A 21,517-nucleotide genomic window follows, 5' to 3' on the forward strand; every position below is an offset into this window, starting at 1 on the left:
TGAATTGACTCGGATCAAATCAGCTTAGTGTCTTGATTATTTGATGTTGACGCTGCTCGCTGAGTGTTTGATGAAATGACTCAATGAAACGTTGTTTCAGGTGCATACATTCTTTGCGAGGTTGGCTGGTTGTGAGGAAGGAATTGATAAAAAAAAAAAAAAAAACTTTTACATTATAAAATCACTCTCATATCTTGATTTTAATTCTACTCATCAAGTGTTTGATGAAATACTTGTAAATTGCTGTTATTGTTTTGCATTATGTGAGAAATTAAAGATATACTCTGTGTTTGAGAAAATGTCATGTAGGCTCGAATTGGCCTGAATTGCTACCAGAACTGAGCCGAGCTGGTTAGCCAGGTTGAGGACTGAGCCTAGCCATGCCAACTCCACTTGGTTCAACTCGTGTACAACTCTAATTAAGAGCTCATGTAACCAAAAGTTCCATGGGCCTTCTGCAACCCCGGTGTGACATCCACTTCATCCATCATTTTTGCTATATTATTTCGAAATATGAGTTCAAAATATAAGATAGATAAAAAAAACTCAAGTCGACCATACATAAGAAACGTTGGGGATTGGACACCAACCGTTGAAACCCGGTCGGTGCCCACGAAACGGACTGGGATGATATTCCTGTTTTCCCTAAGGCCCAGTAGGAGTCACATGATGAATGATTAGTGGGCCTTAGGAATGTTTTAATGGTTGGAGTTCATCTGGTGGCGTACTTAGCCCGTGTAACACACATAAACGAACGTGGATTAGCTGCGACCCTCAATGTATGCCACCCTGACCGTGGGGCCCAACCTCGATGCAGGTATTGCGGACACGCCATCCATAAACTTCTCCAGCTTGTTTTGGGTCCAAAAACCAAGCAGATACAAATCTCAAGTGGGCTAAACAGTAGCCATTAAATTCCCACCTTAGACGATTCCTGGGGCCATAAAAGTTTTAGATGAATTTGCTGTTTGTGTTTTTCCTTCATCCCGATCGGTGTGACCTTAACAACAGGCCGGATGGCAAATAAACATTACGGTGGACCTTAGAAAGTTTTTAATGGTATGCGTTCAATGACCACTGTTTCCCACGGTGTCATCCACTTTTTAATTGAATCTGCTTCATTTTTTGGGGCCATTGTCTAAAATGAGATGGAAAAACTGATGGACGGCGTGGATGTACAACATATGTATCAAGGTGGGCCCCACGGTCAGCGTGGCAACCACCTAGCTGGATCCGGGGTCGTAGCTAATCTACGTTCCTTATAAACAGAACGGGTTCCGCACAAATCGCTTCCCCGGTCGTGACAAAAACGCTAACTAGTGCCGTGGAGGCGCGGACTATCAAATCAGTCGCTCCTCTTTTTCTTTGTATTAAACGCTGTCAACACGCATTCCATCTCTCAACTCTCTCAAGGCAAAAAAAAATAATAATAATAAATATAATCTTGCAATTGCCAGAAGAAATGTCAGTCCTGAGCTCCCTTCTAACAACACACCTTTACAAGTAGCTCTTACGATTCCGCATCTGAAGAAAAAGAAGAAACACTAGCAATGGTGGAAGAAGAATCTCGTCCGCTCCTCAGTGAGCCTATCCTAGATCATCACCACCACCACCTTCATCATCATCAGCAGCAGCAGCAATACCAGCAACACCAGCAGAATCTCCTAACCCTCCGTCGATCTACTTCCAATACCACGTCTCAGGTCGCTCTTGTCGGCGCAGACGTTTGCCCCATCGAGAGCTTGGATTACGAGCAAGTTTCACATAACCCTCCACATTTCCCTTTTCTCATTGTTTGTTTATCTTTATCTTCAGATCTCTCTATCAAACTGCTGAATTTCACAGATAAGCCGCGTTTGGATGCATAATTGAATTCTGTTCAGATGCTGAAAACTAATTATTTCTTCTCTTCAAATGATTTCATCTCATTTTATTTAACAATAATTGTGTATTAGAGATTTTTAATCAATAGGCCCTGTTTGGTGGATGCCTAGAAATTAGTTGATATCATTTTAGTTAGCTGTAATTATGTATTAGAGCTAAAAATTAGTTAATCTCATTTTAGTTAACTGTAATTTTGTATTAGAGATCTTGACCTCTAATACATAATCGCTGTTAACATAAACCTATTATATATTAGAGATCAAAATCTCTAATGCATAATTGCTGTTAATTAAAATGGGATGTCATCCCATTTTTAGGCTTCTACCAAACAGGGCCTTATCAAAATCTCTTATACACAATTACTCTTTAGTGGCAACCAAATAAGCCTTAGAGTTAGTTTTACCTCTATTGCAACTCAGGATCATTGACGTTTGTCATGCCATTTTGGTCATCGTGCAGAGATGGTTGGATGATCTGAACCTTCCATGTCTTGGGTGCTACCCCAGGCAGGACACAGTAAGAAACTTTGCTGAATGGATGATTCTTACCCACAGATATAAGTGCTGAATGCGGATTGTTGGTTTGGAAGGGAATTTTTATAATGGTGTACATTTGATTCAATAAATCAACGGTCGGGATCAAATTTTCCAGTGTGATACCATTAAAAAAATAATAAAAAATATATTTTTTTGGTGAGTGGGACCATCAGCCATTCCAAATAGTCCCATAGGATGGATGGTTCTGATTGTCCAACCATCTTTGCATGTGGGTTCCATGTCGCGGCACATGCTGGTTATCTTGAGTGACGACATTGGCAAGATGTCATTTTATAGTGTTCAGAGTGAAGAAGTAGCCCCCAAGTTGTGCTTGGGTTCCTTTCAAGTCTGTCATGAAAGTAAAATAGATGCAATTTGGATCCCCATCCTGACAATTTGTTTTTTTTTTCCTTCCCCCATCATCTTCCATTAATTATGGCATTTTGATTTGATTAGTGATTCAAAATGTGTCTTTATTGAATAGTTTTTTGTTTGGTTAGGATATTGGAGAATGAATTCTTCAAGCAAGACTGGCGCACCCGCAACCGGTCTCAGATATTCCAGTACATTTTAATGAAATGGACCCTCTGTTTCCTTCTTGGCATTTTCGCCGGCCTTGTCGGTTTCTTCAACAATATCTCCATTGAGAACGTTGCCGGTATCAAGTTCGTGGTGACTTCAAACATGATGTTGGCAAATAAGTAAGCATTTCCTTCTTCATATCGGGCAATCCTCCTCTGGGCCTTACAATGGATGGGGCATACGACAAAAGACCCTTTTCAAATGATTCTAGTGACCAATAGGAAGACTTTCGCCTGTCAGATTCTGACCATTGGGTGAAAATTTTCTCAACCACAAATGTACTCCTCAAAAGGATTTTTTCAAAAAACTACCTCATTAATATAGAATTTACATTCCGGTACCATTTTCAAAAAGGTTTTCAAAAAGCTACCTCATTAATCGATATAGCTACCATTCCATTACCTTCCGTTAAGGTGGCTGTGAGAGCAAATGTGTGGATGGCTCAAGTGGGCCCAACTATGACAATCATGTAAATTCCCCCTGACCACCAGGTGTGTCACCCCATGTTAGGCCAAGAGCCCAAAAATCAGCTCCATCTATGATTTAGGTGAACCACATAATTGGAAACAGTGTATAGGGCAACACTAGCCCTCCAAACTGTTTCGATTAGTGTCCCACATGAATCACGAATGTGTATATTTTCTGGACACATGCTTATATGTTTGTGTGGAATCTAATGATTGGAGTGGATTTTATAAAATTACCACGGTGGTCCTCGTAAAAATAAGGGCAGGCGTTTGTCTCCCAACTGTTTCCTTTGGTGTGGCCCACCAGAATCACATATCAACCTTAATTTTTTGTCTCTAGGCCTCATATGATACGAAATATCTAATGATCAGAGTGGATCTTACATAAACATCATAGCGGGCCCTGTCAAAATCAAGAGCAAAGTCCCATCCAAGAAGGTTTTTTCTGCTAGTATTCTCTGTGTAGTTACAAAGGGATGCATAGGACTTTGATTTTTGGCGGGGCTTACCATGTTGTTTATGTAAAATCTACTCCGATCGTTATATGCATAATCGTAGTCTAGGCCTAGATCCAAAAAATCAGGATGACTTGTGATTTAGGTGGGCCACACCGAAGACAACACTTGGGAGGGAGATGTCTACCCTTGATTTTTACAAGGCCGACCATGGTGATTATGTGAAATCCAATCCAACCATTAGATGTCAAACAAATATTTAGGCCCGGGGCCTAAAAGTCACGCCCATCTGTGATTCAGGAGGGCCATACCATGTGAAACAATTTGGAGGGTGATCATTGCCCTATACACTATTTCCAATCGTGTGGTCCACTTGAAGAACAGATGGGGGTGATTTTTGGGCCTTTGGCCTAACACGAGGTGACACACCTGGTGGTCAGGATGGATTTTACATAAACATCATGGTGGGCCCAACCCAAGCTGCTGACCCATTTGTTGGCACACACACCCAACCGGTGGTTACAAAAAGTAATGGAAGGTAGTGAGACGATAATAATACTGATTAATGAGGTAACTATTTGAAAACATTTTCAAAGAAGGTACCAGAATGTAAATTCCATATTAATTAGGCAGTCCTTTTAAAATTCCCATCCTCAAAACATGCCCTACCATCCCGGGATCACCTGATCGATGTGTTCCTTGTCTCAAGAGGATGAGCACCTAATAACTTGGATATTTGTGCCTAGAATGTGCACTTTCTCTCCCTTTCTTTTGCTTTTAAGATGGAGAATATTGATGGAAATTTGAAATCTTGATGTGTAGGTATGGACAGGCTTTTGCAGTTTTTGCTGTCTCAAATTTCATCCTCACTCTATTCTCTACAGTCATCACTGCATACATTGCTCCTGCCGCTGCTGGGTCTGGTATACCAGAAGTCAAGGCATATCTGAATGGTGTGGATGCTCCGGAAATCTTTGCACCACGGACTCTGATCGTAAAAGTAAGAATTTTACATCTTATTCATTGTCCCAACTCCCGATTCTTTACATCCTCCATTCAGAAGAAATTGTGCAATGTTGATGTTTTGTACGGTATTGCATGTGCAACAAAAGATGATGGAATTTACTGTGGTAAATGGATCAGTTTGATTGAATTGCATTTCTCTGATATTTTATACCATAAGCTTTACAGGCAGTAATGTGATTTTGTGCAATGTTGATGTTTTGTACAGTTGCATATGCAACAAAAGATGATGGGAATTGCTGTGGTAAAGGGATTGGTTTGATTGAAATGCATTTATCTGATTTTTTATACCATAATCTTTGCAAGCAGTAATGTGGTTAGTGAAGGATGTTTTCACGTCAAAAAGGAAAACAGGGAAGAGAGATGAAAATATAAGATGAGAGCTTGTAGCTCTGAAGTTGGTTACAAAGTAACTCTCTCAAGCTTTTTTAGATTGTCGTGCAGGCAATCAAACATTTCTGAACAGGGTAAGCCTGATGACCAGTTGCTTATCCTTAGCTAGGTAGCATGCAACTTATTAGTTGATTGGCATTAATGCAAGGTGAATAATGAAGATTGAGATGAAGGACTTGTTGTCATTTGAAGTGAAAAGAAAGTGGGGGACAGGCTTCCTTTTACATACCCAAGGTCTTGGCTATGAATAATGGGAATTAATTGATTCCTCCAAGGTGATTAGAGCTGGTCAATTTATTTGTCATGGTAGATAAAGGGAGGGAGAGGAAGAAGTTGATGGCGGGATGAAGTCAATGGTTCACTGTTAGGAGTGTGAAAGAGATCGATAGATAGAATGGCGGCAAACTTGCCAAGGATACCCTCCACAGAGAAAATGGACCTATTCACAAGACTTGTTTTTGTTCTATCATTGCTGCAGCTTCTGTAGCTGATTACTTCACAACGATCTACTTCTTTCCCATAGCCTTTGCCATTAGAGATCCAAAATTGGCAGGGATACCCTCCATAGTTCATAGAGAAAATGGACTACTCACAAGCCTTGTTTTGGCCATATTGTCGCTCCAGCTTCTATAGCTGTTACTAATTGACAATCTACTTCTTTCTCATAACCTAATTTTCATCACTCATCCCAATTTTCCTTCTACTATTTATCTAATGACTTCTGTATTCTACATTTTGGAGTCTTTGATGCTATAGAAATCTTTGATAAGCCTACATTTATTGAGGTGCCTGGCAGCATGATTTGCAGGAAAAATTGGATACATCATATACACATTTCATATATATTTGGATGCTTTCCATTATTATGATACTTGGGATGTAATGAGTTGTCCTCCCAATTAGAGAGGAAAAAAAAAAAAAAAAACAGAAAAGAAAAGAAAAGAAACAGAAAATGAATTTGGGGCATAAATAGGAAATTGGGAATAATTAGTCATAAAAGCAAAACTGAACTTTGAAGTTTAGTTGATGCATTGGATTCTAATTCTGATATGGTGTGTCCATATTAGTTAAACTAACATTAAGTTGACCTTTTTACTAGGTGGATTTAAAAAATGCTTTGTCATAAGTAATTTCCTACCATTTCCTTTCTAAAATAGAATGGTCTTCCTACATTTTCTATGGACAGTATCATCATGATCCTCCTCTTCATCATACTCATCATCAAAGCCTTCTACTAGCTATTTGGTGTCAGTTTTATGAATCTGCTTTGCCAGTTTTGTAGCCAGAAGACACATGATTGCTTGGCAAAACTTCATGGACCTGCTACCCACCTAACTAATCAAGAGTATCACTTAATTAATTTTTATTTCAAGCTCAACTGGACAGCTCCTTTTCTGTTCTAAATTCTAGTTCTGTTTGCACTTCTCATATTGTATGGGTCATAAAAATACTTGCTTATGGCTACAAACCTTGTCTAATTTCAACTGCAGCTCTTCTCATATTATAAGAGCATTGAATTGTTTATGACTAGAAACCTTGGTCACATAATAGCAACTACACTAGATCTAAGCATAAAGTATTGGCTGTGAGTAACATTTTCATATAAAGGAACTGTTGGGTTTCTCTATGCAGTGAAAGCCTAGAAACAGAAGCACTAGTTGTGCATGCACATAGTGAACACGAGAAGATTCCATAGTGAAGTAGATGAAAAGGGAGGAGAGAGAATAAGAGGATTTACTCAAAAAAAAATAAAAATCACAGAAACAATAGTATTTATATGCAAGACGACCAATAAACCTCTTACTCTTCTCCCTTGGACATTTCACATCTTTTATCTTTCTCTAGAAATAATTCACGTTTTAATTATAATAAAAAAGAACTGTTACAAAGATTTTAGAGTTTTCCCTGCCTGAGCTGACATCTATGCAGTCAGATTTTGTCAAAAAGTCCACCTTATGATGGGCTTCTCTTGCAGTGATGGAGAATATTGAATCTATAAAAGTGACAACATCTTTAATCTCATTGCCGATACTGACTAGTTGCCCATGCAGATTCACTATTTTTAGCTGGCCTAATGGTATTCCCAGAATGACATCTCATCTCTTTAGATTACAAGAAACAAGTATGCATAATGAGTTTCCATTGTATATTATTGACTATGCGTTGTTTGGTAGAAATGATGCACTTGTAGATGGTAGAAGTACCAAAACACAAACAATACATATCAATTAATTCCACTGACTTTGTACTATTGTGCATTTTGTAAAAAAAAATTTAAATGAATTTTTAATAAAAAAATAAATTTATTTTCGAAAAAACATAAAGAGTGTGGCTGATTACAGATCAGCCTACACATCAATCAATACATAAATCAGCCATTTTTGGTTGATCAACAATTTTTATTTTTATTTTGAAAAAATGAATTTTTATTTACTTTTCGCTATTTTTTAAACCAAAAAAATAAAATAAAAAAATCTTTAGGAAAATCAAGAAACCATCTCCAATCCGTGATCGGCCTAGAAGTAGTGTTCATTCATTTTTTTACACCCTACTTGCAATTTCAATGGGTATAAAAAAGGGAAGATTGTCGATGTTCTTCCCCAAAATTTTCCACCATTCCACCCTTTCATGGGCCATATCCTCGGTTAAACAATGGATCATCAAGTATTTTATTACTACCTACACTCACATCCTTTTGGACCATTGTTGTCATGAGCGATCACATATTCACATATGCCACTATGGAATACTTTTTTATGGGATAAGAATGCAATCGCATATGTGAGTATGCGATGACATACTTCATATGTGATGGCATACTTTGCAACTAGTGCTTTTTTTTTTTTCTTTTGTAAATTGTAAATTGTATTTGTAAATTAGGTTGTAACTTTCACGTTGTCAAGTTATCAATAAATTTTTATGTTTGAAGTTTTTAATAATTAATTCTCCCTTAATGTAACATGTTGTTTGTTTTGTTAAATTTTATGTAAATTTAATATAAGTAAATTAAATATATAACTTATTTTATAGATGGTCTAATAGTCTCAAACATTCAAACTACAATGAAATAGGTAAAAGAACCAATCCAATCACTTGTAGTAATTAGGCATAGTTTTTCCTAAATTTTTAGATTTATTTTCAAATTTTATTTATTTATTTATTTATATATATTAAAGCCAGAGCAATATGCGATTGCATATGCGAATAGCATATGCTAGTCACATACGATGCCATGTGCGATTTGACAACATTGTTTTGGACCTTTCCTTTTCCCTTTAAAGACTTGAATCAACTGACTCCTAACCAGTGCAGTTCTTGGTCTCAATTAAACATGGCTAAACCATCTAAATGTACTTATCATATTACCTCTTGGTGAAAACTTAAAACATGTAATAGAACAATTTACACCCCTTTGTCATTTCATTTTTATGGAGAAAAGAAATGGGAGAGGTGAGATGTATGGTGGCAAGGAGAATTTTAGAGAGTATTTCTCTCGTTCTAATTAATCTTTATTTATGGGCAAAGAGATTACAAAGATAAGCAAAAAGGAAATCCTATTTTAAGAGATATGCTTAGGTATGGTGCATTGTATGTACAGACAAGACTAGGTGTAACACACTTAGTATGGTGCACTTCACATACACAGATGCATGAACCAAATATTATGTGAGATCAAGTAGCAAAATTAAGATACTTAACAAAAAAAACGCAAACCTTGCCATAATCCTCACAAATACCTTGAAAACCAAAAGAATATCATGCATAATCCTAGCCTAGGTTACCAACATCGGCACACAAGATTATTAAATAAAATGAAACTAGGATTTAATGGATATAGGGATATCTAATTAGCATAGGGTAAAGTCTATTTCAAAGTGAAAGACCTAATACAATCTAGGGTAAAATTAAGGTTAGGGGAATTGGGGAAATATAGGAAATAAGGTTCATGGGATCAAATTGGGTGAAGGGATTAAATGGTTTATAGGTTAGAATGTGGGAATTAGGGTTTTGGATAGAAGGGGTGTAAAGATTTTGGGTGAATTGAAGAATGAGAAAAGTTAGGGTTTGGTAATTTGGGAAAGTAGGAAAGTTAGAGATTTTAGGTTTTGGGAATGGAAGAAGAGTGTTTTAATCTAAGGGTGATGGGAAACCAAAAAGGACAAGGTATGGCCGTACGGCCAACCCGAGGGGTTCACACGTGTGGCCGTACGGTCACACGTGTGGCTAGATTTGTAGGGTTTTAGGGTTTGGCTTGTGGATGGATATGGATAATGGGAATTAAAAGAAAGGTGAAGGTTTGGGATGGGAAGATCGAAGAATTTCAAATGAAATACCTTGATGGTGGATGAATGGATGAGGATGTGGGGATAGATGGAGACCTTGCACCTCCATTGATGAAGATCATTATCACACCAACCTCTCTTCCAAATCACATGGAATATATCGTCAAGTCATATGCCGGTAGAAGAAGAAGAAAAGCAAGGGCTCTCTCTCTCTCTCTCTCTCTCTCTCTCAAAATCTAACAACATTCGGGCTTCACACACCTATCTTTCTCTTTTATAGTTTCAGAAAGGACTTTTTACAAAAAGACGCTCTCAGATAAGATTCTCAACATAAAGATGCCTAATAAATTAAAAGTTGTTCCTAACTCCCTAATCTTAACACAAATATAAGGTATACCAAAAAAAGGAAGCATGTAAACAATCTAAACAACTAAACTATTTTGTGGCTCATGAGGGTCCACAATCAAGATGTTTGATGATGATCTAACGGTCTAATCACCGTGTCCACCCAATCCAATGGTCCAATGTGTCTATCAAGCTCTTATATGCAACCCACGTGCATCTTCCCAGTGTGGGGTCTTCAAAGATGCATAAACATTCACGTGGGGTCTTCAATATGGCTACGAATGTGAATTGGGCCAAGTGGGCCCTATGTAATGGTCATCTAGCCATAAGGAGACTGGCTCAGCCCTCCTCAGGTATGGTGCTCAAATGTTCTCATTAATTCCCCTCGGTTGAGGAGATTTTGCCTCTAGTGAAATAAAGCTGCAGTGTTGCTTGAGGAGATCCGAGTCTCGTCATTGAAGCTTTGCTTCTATGATCCACATACTATCTGACTTTGGTATGCCCTTCTACTTAACAAGGTACTCCTGGTAACCTCCATGTCATATGGAAACCACTTATTCGTTTAAGATAACCCTTTATCGCCTCTCTTCTCATAGGTATGGATGGTATGGGTGGTGAAGGTTGAGAAGAGGGGTTAGGTAATGGCCATTGGTTATCGGACAGGTTAGGGACATCATCATCAAAGTTCATGTGAGGGTTAGGCGAAGGTCCATGAAACGGTAGAAGATCTTCCACATTAAATGTGGAACTGATACCCATGTTAGGTGGAAGATCTATCAAGTATTTGAACCCAGTCTTTTCAAGATTTTATATGGTCCAGTGCTACAAGCTTGTAATTTTTTTATGGTTCCCTGTGGAAACCTTTTTGGACGTATTCTAATAATAACTTCATCACCCATAACAAACTCTTTAAACCTTTGGTGTGAGTCAACAATCAATTTGTATGTTTCACTACTTATATTGATTCTTTTTCTAATTTCCACATGCAAGTCATGCATATGTCGTGTAGATACATGTGCAGACTCTGAAGGCTTATGGAACACTGACATGGGTATGTAATCTATAGGGGTCTTAGGCTCATCTACTTGTCTTTCAAGATCCACTTCCTCCCCGGACTCATTTGATCGTGATGAAGTTTTAGTAGAGTCAATGCGTGAATGTCCCGCATGGGTGTAAGCTCATCCGATATGTCCTCTGGAATAACAACACTTGACTTCTCTAATACTAGACTCACCTCGACTGGTAATTCTACACTACCCTCGGGTGTAACCTTAGGTAGCATCTCCATAATAACCTTAGGTGTGACCTCACTTGCCACATGGGCATACAACATCAAATCAGTTTTAGCCTCCCTTTCAGACTCTTTGGCATTAATTATAGAAAGAGACTCAAGTTGAAGTTTCGTTGCATCTTCAAGACTACGTTTCTTGATGTCATCCTCCTTTTCCGGTGCGCTTTTGGGCGGGAGATGCTTCAAAATAATCCTTTTGCCTTCATATAGAAACAAAAAAAATATTCAAGCAACCGAATAGTGTTGCATCCTTGTCATATAACCAAGGCCTGCCCAAAATGATGTGGTCTATCTCCATAGGCAAAATATCACACCACAACGTGTTTGTATAGGAACCAAACTGGATGGGAATGGGACAACGCTGAGAAACCGGAATTGAAGATGCATCAACCCATGAGACTCGATAGGGCTGGGGGCGAGGAATGACTAGCATACCTAAGCGGTCCACGGTGCTACCAGAGATCACATTGATGCAACTGCCACTATCAATGATTACCTTACAGTTTTTCCTGCCATACTTGGCATAATTGTGGAAAATTGAATTTTTGCGCCAATCATCACTTTTTATAATCTGGCTTTCAAGTGGCACAGTCTTAACTCCTTCAATTTGATCCCTGACTTATGATTTGGACATCTTCCCTAGTGTCGGGGTTTGCCTAAGCTGATTGACATGCGCATTGGTCATGATCAATTGAGTTGTGGTGGTCCTATTGTGCGCTTCAATAGCCGTTAGCCGGTTGTCGATAGCGTTAGGGGCCTCGACAATTCGTTCTAGATTCATAATGGGATGTAGGCCAAAACCACGTCAATAACGAGTGGGCATACACAAGGTAGCTCTTAGGGGAAAACCTAGATCCTACGGTAATGTTATGACAACTACGGAATCAACTGATCAAATTGGACACACTAGAGACTAATCTGAAAATTTAGCAAGTTGTTAACTTGAAATACTACCCTAAAAATTCAGCAGAATGGCAATCCGAGAGTACCAAGCTGAAAATTCAGCAAGAGTGTAATCTAAAAATTACGAACTGAAAATTCAGCAAGGTGACAACCTGAGATTACTACGCTGAAAATTCAGCAATGGTATAAGTTGAAAATGCTAGCTGAAAATTTCGCAATGGGACACTGCAAACTAAAAACAAAAATATGCAATATGATCTTAGATTCTATATGCAATGTATGCTTTAATAACCCCAGATGTAAGTTCTACCCTAGACGTGACTCTAACCTAAGTGCAACACAAAAATCCTATGCTAGACCTATGGCTCTGATACCAAATTTGATATAGGACCGATGCATGAAGCAAATATTATGTGAGATCAACCAGTAAAATTAAGATAATTAACAAAAAAACACAAACCTTGCCATAATCCTCATAAATACCTCGAAAACCAAAAGAATATCATGCATAATCCTAGCTTAGATAACCAACATCGGCACACAAGATTATTAAATAAAAGGAAACTAAGATCTAATGGATATAGGGACATCCAATTAGCATAGGGTAAAGTCTATTTCAAAGCAAAAGACCTAATACAACCTAGGATAAAATTAGGGTTAGGGGATGGGGAAATATAGGAAACAAGGTTCATGGGATCAAATTGGGTAAAGGGATTAAAGGATTTATAGGTTAGAATGTGGGAATTAGGGTTTTGGATAGAAGGGGTGTAAAGATTTTGGGTGAATTGAAGAATGGGAAAAGTTAGGGTTTGGTAATTTGGGAAAGTAGGAAAGTTAGAGATTTTAGGTTTAGGGTTAGGGTTTCGGGAATGGAAGAAGAGAGTTTTAATCTAAGGGTGATGGGAAACAAAAAATGACAAGGTATGGCCGTATGGCCAACCCGAGGGGTTCACACGTGTGGCCATACGGTCACACGTGTGGCTAGATTTATAAGGTTTTAGGGTTTGGCTTGTAGATAGATATGGATAATGGGAATTAAAAGAAAGGTGAAGGTTTGGGATGGGAAGATCGAAGAATTTCAAACGAAATACCTTGATGGTGGATGAATGGATGAGGATGTGGGGATAGATGGAGACCTCACAGCTCCGTTAATGAAGATCGGTGTCACACCAACATCTCTTCCAAATCACATGGATGATATATTCAAGTCACATGAAGATAGAAGAAGAAAAGCAAGGGAGCTCTCTCTCTCTCTCTCTCTCTCTCTCTCTCATTTTCTCAAAATCTAATAGCATTCGGGCTTCACACACCCATATTTCTCTTTTATAGTCTCAAAAAAAACCTTTTACAAAAAGATGCTCTCAGATAAGATTCTCAACATAAAGATGCTTAAGTTGTTCCTAACTTCCAAATCTTAACACAAATATAATGTATACCAAAAATAACGAAGCATGTAAGCAATCTAAACAACTAAACTATTTCATGGCCCATGGGGATCCACAATTAAGATGTCCGATGATGATCTAACGGTTCGATCATCATTTTCATACAATCCAACAGTCCAATGCGTCCATCAACCTCCTATATGCAGCCCGTGTACATCTTCCCTGTGCGGGGTCTTCAAAGATGCATGAACATGCACATGGGGTCTTTAAAATGGCTAGGAATGTGAATTGGGCCAAGTAGGCTCCATGTAATGGTCATCTAGCTATAAGGAGACTAGCTCAGCCCTCCTCCTTAGGTATGGTGCTCGGATGTCCTCATCATGGATCCAACCCAATCAACCTCAAAAAATACATTGATATTGAAGTGGTCGTGGTTTGAATAAAGGAGGTCTCTACATGTGGCTTCTTTTAAGTATTGGAGAATTTGATGTACAACCTCAAGATGATAATAGTTGGGGTTTTGCATGAACTTGCTCACAATCCCAACCACATAAGTTATGTCACAGGTGTTGACGAAATAAATTAACTAGTCAACAAGTGTCCGATACGTGCTGAGATTTTCTACCCCTTCAGGCTATCGATCATGCAACTTATGATTTACTTCAATAGGTGTTTCAACTGGACGGGCCTAGTGATCTGAATTTTGAGAGAAGATTGTCTATACTTACGTTGGGAAAAGAGCCCAAGCGAGCAACAAGGTGTTTTGTATTCATGACGATAAGTTTGTAATGGCCAATACATATCTGTATATGTCGTGACCGTTACACAATATGAGGGTGAAACGGGGAAGGTTGGTTTTTTGGGACTGTAATGGCCGTTATGGGAGCTGTGACGACCGTTACAGGGCATAATGGCCATTATCCCTATAACGGTCAAAAAAGCCTTGTAGTTGTCGAAAAACAATCACTTTTTTCTATTAAAATCAATTTTCCCCTCTCTCTCTCTCTCTCTCTTTTCCCGCCCTTCTCATTTCAAAAACTTTCCTAAATCATTCTATAACATATTTCAACCACCCTTACCATAGTTTTTAGGATTTCAACAATAGATTCACACAATTTTGACAAATCGAAGTTCTAGGGGCCATTTTTTCAAAAAATTGAAAAAAGAGGTATTTATGCATTTTTTTTTCTTCCCAATTTCTAATTCTAATACTTGATTGTGATGTATAAACATTAGAGACACATAACCATGCCCATAAATTTACTAGAGAGCTTGATACAACACTCTCACCAAAGAGTGGACTGTTACACTATTATAAACATGTTTTTTTTTTTAAAAAAAAAGAATACATATTTGGAATATTTACATTAATTTGGATTTTTTAAAGAATTTTTTGAATATATATATATATATATATATATATATATATATATATATATATATATATTTCCAATTGTTACGTGGGCATAACAACCGTTACAACAAACAACCCATATTGGCCATTACGAGGATACCCTCGTATTGGTAATAGTAGTAATCGTTATGGCCGCCGTTACCAATATGGATTACCTTGGTGAGCAACCTTAATCTTAAGGAAGCGTTTGAGTTGTCCAAGCTCCATCTCAAAGGATGGGGCTATGAATTCCCCAACCTAGTCTATGGCTTGTGTGTTAGTCCTAGTGAGGATGATGTCGTTGACATAGGTGACGGGAATAGTCAATGTGACCATTTATCCTATTTGTTTAACATAGAATGATTAAATGTACTCCTAAATTCAATTGGCAACAACTTATGTCAAGCTTCTCAAACCAGGCTCTAGGTGACTGCTTGAGACACCATAGAAGGCCTTACAAAGTTTACAAACTTTTCCTTCCTTACTCTTTTAGAGCGAAACCTAGGAGGGAAGGACCATATAAATTCCGTCACAGTCGTCCCCATATTTTGTGTGAAACCACCCTTAACAAGTAGGCGAATTTAGCCATCGGATTTGTACTTAAGAGTAAAGGCCCATTTACAACCTACAACATGTTTCCTAGTTAGGGGTGGCAATGTGCTAGGTTTTTCTAGGCTAGGCTAGGCTTGGGCCTGACCCGACACTTAAGACCCTAGGTTCAAGCCAAGCAACTTTGCATTGGCCTAGCATAGTAGGCCTAAGCATGACCTAAAAATATGGTTAGGCCCTAGCCCAATCCAACCTGAAAATTGATAAAATCCATATTTCTTGAAATTGTGTGGAATAGGATACCACGACTATGCGCGGAAGCTTGGTGGAGTTGAGGAATGATGGCTATGTCCTTTGGGGGGGGGGGGGGAGTGGTGATTAGAGGACCAAATAAAAATTATGCCTTTTAAAACACAAATGCTTAACTTAAACTAAAGTGCAAGTTAAACAAAGTAAAACAATTTAACACAAGGCTTCCAAGCCATTAGTGGGTCCAATCACAAACTACAAGGGATGTGGCAATTAAGCAACTAGTTTATAAACATGATAGTGTATGTGGGATGTGCTACCTATCTACTCCTAGCATTCATCTAATCATGCATACATATAATTAATCATTCACCATATAAGCATAATTAAGAAATTACTCAAAGACAATCCCAAACACATGCATGTATAGTGGTTCGGTTTCCCTACTCTACTCCCGGTGGACCCACTCAACCTGTGAGTGTACCAGATTTCACTATCGGAGGTTTTAAATCAGGTTCACCTCTAGCCTTTACAATCTTACACGAGGACCAGCTCCCACGGAAACTTACCTGATTTTCTATAGGCTTCCCACGAACCTTAGTCCTAGTCGAAGGACCTACGTTTACTCCCATTGGAGGCGCCCACGAAGACTAACACGTACACACCTGTGTCTGGTGGATTCGACCCTACACAAGAGCCTACGTCCTACACAAGAACCTATTTGAGTTTGGTCACAAACTCTTACCCTCAATCCTACACAAGGAAAGAAAGTATGGACTTACTCAATGACACTAGTTGAGCCTCGTTGATGGGCCGTTTTGGGTTGCTTGATTGATGTTCTCCCGTGCTTTAATTAACTCCCCCGATCATGATGCCAATGCTTTGTCACGGCTTCGACTCTAAGATCAACTACCTTGCATGTAGTGCTCATTTGAGGTGACTAAGGTGATGGGAGGTTGGGTAGAATCTTCTACAACCAATGGGAAGTTGTAATGCCTAAGGGATTAACCTTGATGAACACTTTAGAAGCTGATAGACACTAGAATTTGCCAATAGAAATGGTGTCTAAACTCTAGAAAAGGTTTGATGAGATCATGATCTTCTTGTAGAGGAGCATGGAATGTTCATTAGAGTGAAGAATCACTAAGAAGGGAGCATGGATTTCATTGGGATAGAGCTTAGGAGGTTCGATAGAGCTTGAGATGCACTAGGGTCTCTAAAATGCCAAAATTTATCATCTCCATAAAGATCCAGTTGCTAGATTTATAGGAAAAAGGCTTTAATGGATTTGTCATTGCTAGTCTTCGGTCCAACCAAAGTTGTCTTCGGTCGCACCGAATTAGCCTGTGGAAAAACCACAAAAGTTGCTGGACAAATTTTAGTGCCTTCGGTTGGACTGAACATGACCTTCGGTCGCACCGAATCCAGCTAAAGGTTTGTTTGGCTGAAGCCGAAATACACTTCTTTTCAAGAATGCTTGTTGACCATTGTTGGTCGGATCGAATTCACAGTTTGGCGGCACTGAGTTCGGCTGAAGGTCTGTCCGGCTACAACTGAATTAGGATGAAATTCAAGGCTGTGCTTGCTGTCCTGTTCTGACTAATTTTGGTGGGATCGAAGGTTACTGGAATTTGTTCAATTATTATAGCAATTCGGGACCTCTAAAAGCTAATATAAGGGTGGTCAATTTAGGCTCCTATGGCTTAAGGGATGATTAATAAAAGGTTTACCTATTAGGGTTAAGATCATCTAGAGGTTTAGGTTGTTTTGGTTCAAAGGTTAGGGTTACCAAGGCACCTTATATACTTATTCTTTTGCTCCTTGATCCTCCAACTTCACTTGTGTCTTCCGTCTTCAGCTTCCAATGGCTCAACTGACTACATGACACATGAGCTCACGTGGTTGACAAATAAAGTGCATAAATCGGTGCACTAACATTTTCCCCCTTGAATTCCTAATCTATCTATTTATAAATTGGGTCACACGTGCACCCAAAAAAAAAAAAAAAGAGGAATGAAACCAAATGAGTAACGGTCCACATTCAAGATCGTTTGGTTGTCGAACTAAGGACTAAAATTGCATATATATAGTATATGACACATGTATGTAAAAAGTTATGGTTGGGCTAGGTTAGGTCGGGCTAAAATGACTTGGTCCTAGCTTGACCCAAAAATTGATTAGGCCATGCACGCAACACCCAACCCTAGCCTAAAGTCAAGTTGGGCTTGTTGGGTCGGGTAGGGCTAACTAGCCCATTGCCACCCTTATTCCTAGGCAGAACAACCAAGTACCGCATCCTCTGTTTGTCTAGGGCAGTCATCTCTTCCACCATGGTTGCTTTTTAGTTTGGATCAATCAGAGTATCTGCAACAATTGTTGGAATAGAAGCAAAGGATATGGAGGACAAATAAGATTGATATGGGGAGACATTTATATGACACACAGTTACCAATAGCTCGATAAGTATCAGATGGAGTGCCTTTGCAGAGGGCAATGAGAAGATCCATGTGATCCTATGTAGAAATTGAAGAGCAGTGATGCTCAGGTAGCATTGCTGGTGTTTTTTTTTTTTTACTGCTTGGAGTATAATTTCAATATTCACTAGAGATATGCGTGCGTGCCTTCTCTTCCTTGAGAGTATTGACAATGACTAGGAGAGGAAGATTAGGAAGAGCCGTTGTACGGTGTATTAGTTGGTGATTTGAAATAAGTTTTTTTTTTCAAGGAATGTAACATCCCTAGATACGTACAACTTCGTTTCACTGGACTATAACAACCTGTCTAAGAAGTAGAATATCTTAGCTTTGGAATATAAACTTGATAGATTGGGGTCCAAGTTTGATTCTAGGTGGTTCTTTTCTTTCTAGAGCAGCGCTGCCTTGCTCGTGATCATAGCTCCTCATCTCCATAGGGGTAGGGGTGGGGTGTGATGAGGACATCCGAGCACCATACCAGAGGAGGGCTGAACCAGTCTCCTTATGGCTAGACGACCATTACATGGGGCGCACTTGACCCAATTCACATTCATAGTTACATCGAAGACCCCCCGTGCTTGTTCGTGCATCTTTGAAGACCCCATACTGGGAAGATGCATGTGGGCTACATATAGGATCTTGATGAACACATCAGATAGTTGGATTGGGTGGACACGATGATCGGACTGTTGGATCATCATTGGACATCGTGATCGTGGACCCCCATGGGTCATGAAATAGTTTAGTTGTTTAGATTGTTTACACACTTAGTTATTTTTGGTATATCTTATATTTGTGTTGAGATTAGAGATTAATTTATTAAGCGTCTTTATGTTGAGAATCTTATCTGAGAGCGTCTTTTTGTAAAAGGTTTATTTTGAGACCATAAAAGAGAAAGATGGGTGTGTGAAGCCCTAATGCCATTATTTTGAAAAAAAAAAAAAAAGCTATGTGTTTTCTCTTCTTCATGTGATTTGAAGAATAGTCCATGTTATTTGGAGTTTGGGTGTGGTATGATTCCATTCCCCATTCAATGGAGGTGTGAGGCTTCCATCTATCATCTTCCTTCTCTCCTCCTTTCTATCCAAAAGAAGTATTTTCCCAAAAAACTTTATCTCCTTTCTTCCCTTCGTATCCAAGACCATCCAAATCATATTTTTTTCTCAACTTTTCATCATCCAATTTCAACCCCAACCGAAATAAACTATTGAGGACTAAAAAACCCACACATGCGAGCCCCTAGGCTAACTGTATGGACAATTGCTCAATTCTTTGATTTCTCCTTGCTTCCCCCATCAAAACCCATTGATTCCCCATCCATAACCCCTACCCTAAACCCTAGATCCCCAATTTCCTATTTTCCTCAATTTCTAAAAAACCTAATTCCAAAATCCCCAATTCCCATAAACCCTAATTTTTCAAATTTCAGATTTTTCCCTTCCTAACCCTAATCATAAAACCTACAAATCTGCTCCGTGAGTGTGGAATGTGCCTATGCCAAATTGGAAGTTCTATCCTTCCATCAGGCTTAGTTTTAATTGATTTATGTGATTTAGGTTAAATCAAATTTTATTTCCTATTGTTTATTCTTATTTACTTGGTGGGTTGACATCTTTTGTTAATTGAATTACTTTATGGACTCTTTCATAATCTCTACATTGTATGCTAGCATTAAATCATGTGTCCTACATCAGGGTGGGGTGAAGGAACAATAAGAAGCAAGTCTTGAGGGAGTAAAGAGCCACCGTTAGGTGGTTTCGAGCCAAGTGCTATCAATTGTGCTTCCTTTACTGAGTGAACCATTATATCTTCACTCAACCAACAAAGTCAATTCAATACTCAAAGTTGAGTTACCGTACATTATCAATATCCGTCAAAATTGACGAGGGAAGAGTTTCTATTGAAGCCGAAAGGTATCTTAAAGGAATGGTAGCACGCTATTGACAAACCAATCCAATGGATCCACTCATAACGACGTTCCTATATTATCTCTCATGCTCAAGTGTGTGACTCTATGTGAGGACTTCCTTCCCTTCCGCCCACTCTCCGTTCACACAGTTCTTGAAGCAGAGGAAGGGTGGGCAGTAGGCACTAGCTGCTAGAGTTAGGAAGCCGAAGGCAATATTAAGCAAGGCAGAAGTGACTAGTTGTAGAGATGTTAGAGATGCTACAGCTGCACCCTGCCTTAAAGCAACTAGAGTTGGGAAGGCAACTAGGCAAGGAGGTTGGAATGACGATGCTCCTAGAAGGTGAAAAAAGTAAGCGAAGCAAAAACATAGGGAGGTGGGCAAACACTGGAGTAGTATGTTGCAAAACTTGCAATATTTTCCTTTAAGTACAATTGTTGGTGACTGAAGGCACGTAGAGAAGGAATGGGAGAAAAGGGGAGGCGTTTGGTGGAGAAGAGGATTTTAGAGAAGTATTTCTCTATTCCTTGTGAATCTTTCTTTATAGCTAAAGAAATTACAAGGTTAAGAGAAAAGGGTATACACTGTAATCAAATCTTATCTTAAGAGATATGGTTAGGTATGATTCACTGCCTGTGCACATAAGACACGGTTTAACGCATCCAATATGGTGCACTACACAAATGCAAAATTATGTAATTTAATAGGCTTTCTCTCTATGGCTTGGCCGACATCAAGATACAATATTCTGAGCTACTGATGGATCATGATCTTTCAGCGATGATCTTATGTGTGGCCTACTTCACATGGAGATTATGATTTCTATTGTTTCATATTGTTATTTTCCTCTTTAGCCCTTAAAGGTGATATGTTAGAATAGAGTTAACTTAAATGAGCTTTGGTTTATGTAATAACTAAGCACCGGGGCATTTTTTTTACTTTCAAATATATTATGAAAGCCCCAATGATAAGCATATGGAGAGGCTAGGGGTGTCACCACCTCTTCTGCCTTCTCATTCTTTTTCTTGCTTCTCCTAATATTCTCCTTCTCCTTCCGCAATCTCACTCAAGGAACATGGTATCAAAGAGGTAAAAGATCTGGTATCTTGTTCCTGCCTCTTTCTTTCACTTCTTTCTCTTCTTTTTTCCTGTCTATAAGGTATTACGGTGAAACCCTAAATCATCTGGCGTTTGCTTTACACAAATTGCCTCCATTCATTGTTCAACCACCATATGGTGAGTTGTTGATGCAGGATGATGGAAACTATCATAGGATGCATGATAAGAGATCAATTACACATTAATTTCAGCAATCAACATGTAACATCAAAAATATCCTCATAATAGATTCAAAAATTCAGATTTATAACATGAAGATCCTAGGTTTTCATATACACG

The 21,517-nt window shown here is 38.8% G+C and overlaps 1 protein-coding gene across 2 annotated transcripts in view; it reads left to right on the forward strand.

The window, feature by feature from the left end:
- The first annotated feature begins 1,348 nt into the window (after nt 1-1,348).
- The window catches only part of LOC131255377 (putative chloride channel-like protein CLC-g), a 36,824-nt gene continuing 16,655 nt past the window's right edge, over nt 1,349-21,517 (forward strand). For both annotated transcript variants that reach the window (XM_058256070.1, XM_058256071.1), the window contains exons 1-3: nt 1,349-1,753; nt 2,921-3,121; nt 4,747-4,924. In XM_058256070.1, the coding sequence (XP_058112053.1) occupies nt 1,551-1,753; nt 2,921-3,121; nt 4,747-4,924 (582 nt within the window). In that variant the 5' untranslated portion in view covers nt 1,349-1,550. The remainder of the gene's footprint in view (nt 1,754-2,920; nt 3,122-4,746; nt 4,925-21,517) is intronic.

Source organism: Magnolia sinica, chromosome 9 (assembly GCF_029962835.1).
Source record: "Magnolia sinica isolate HGM2019 chromosome 9, MsV1, whole genome shotgun sequence".
NCBI classification, from domain to species: Eukaryota; Viridiplantae; Streptophyta; class Magnoliopsida; order Magnoliales; family Magnoliaceae; genus Magnolia; species Magnolia sinica.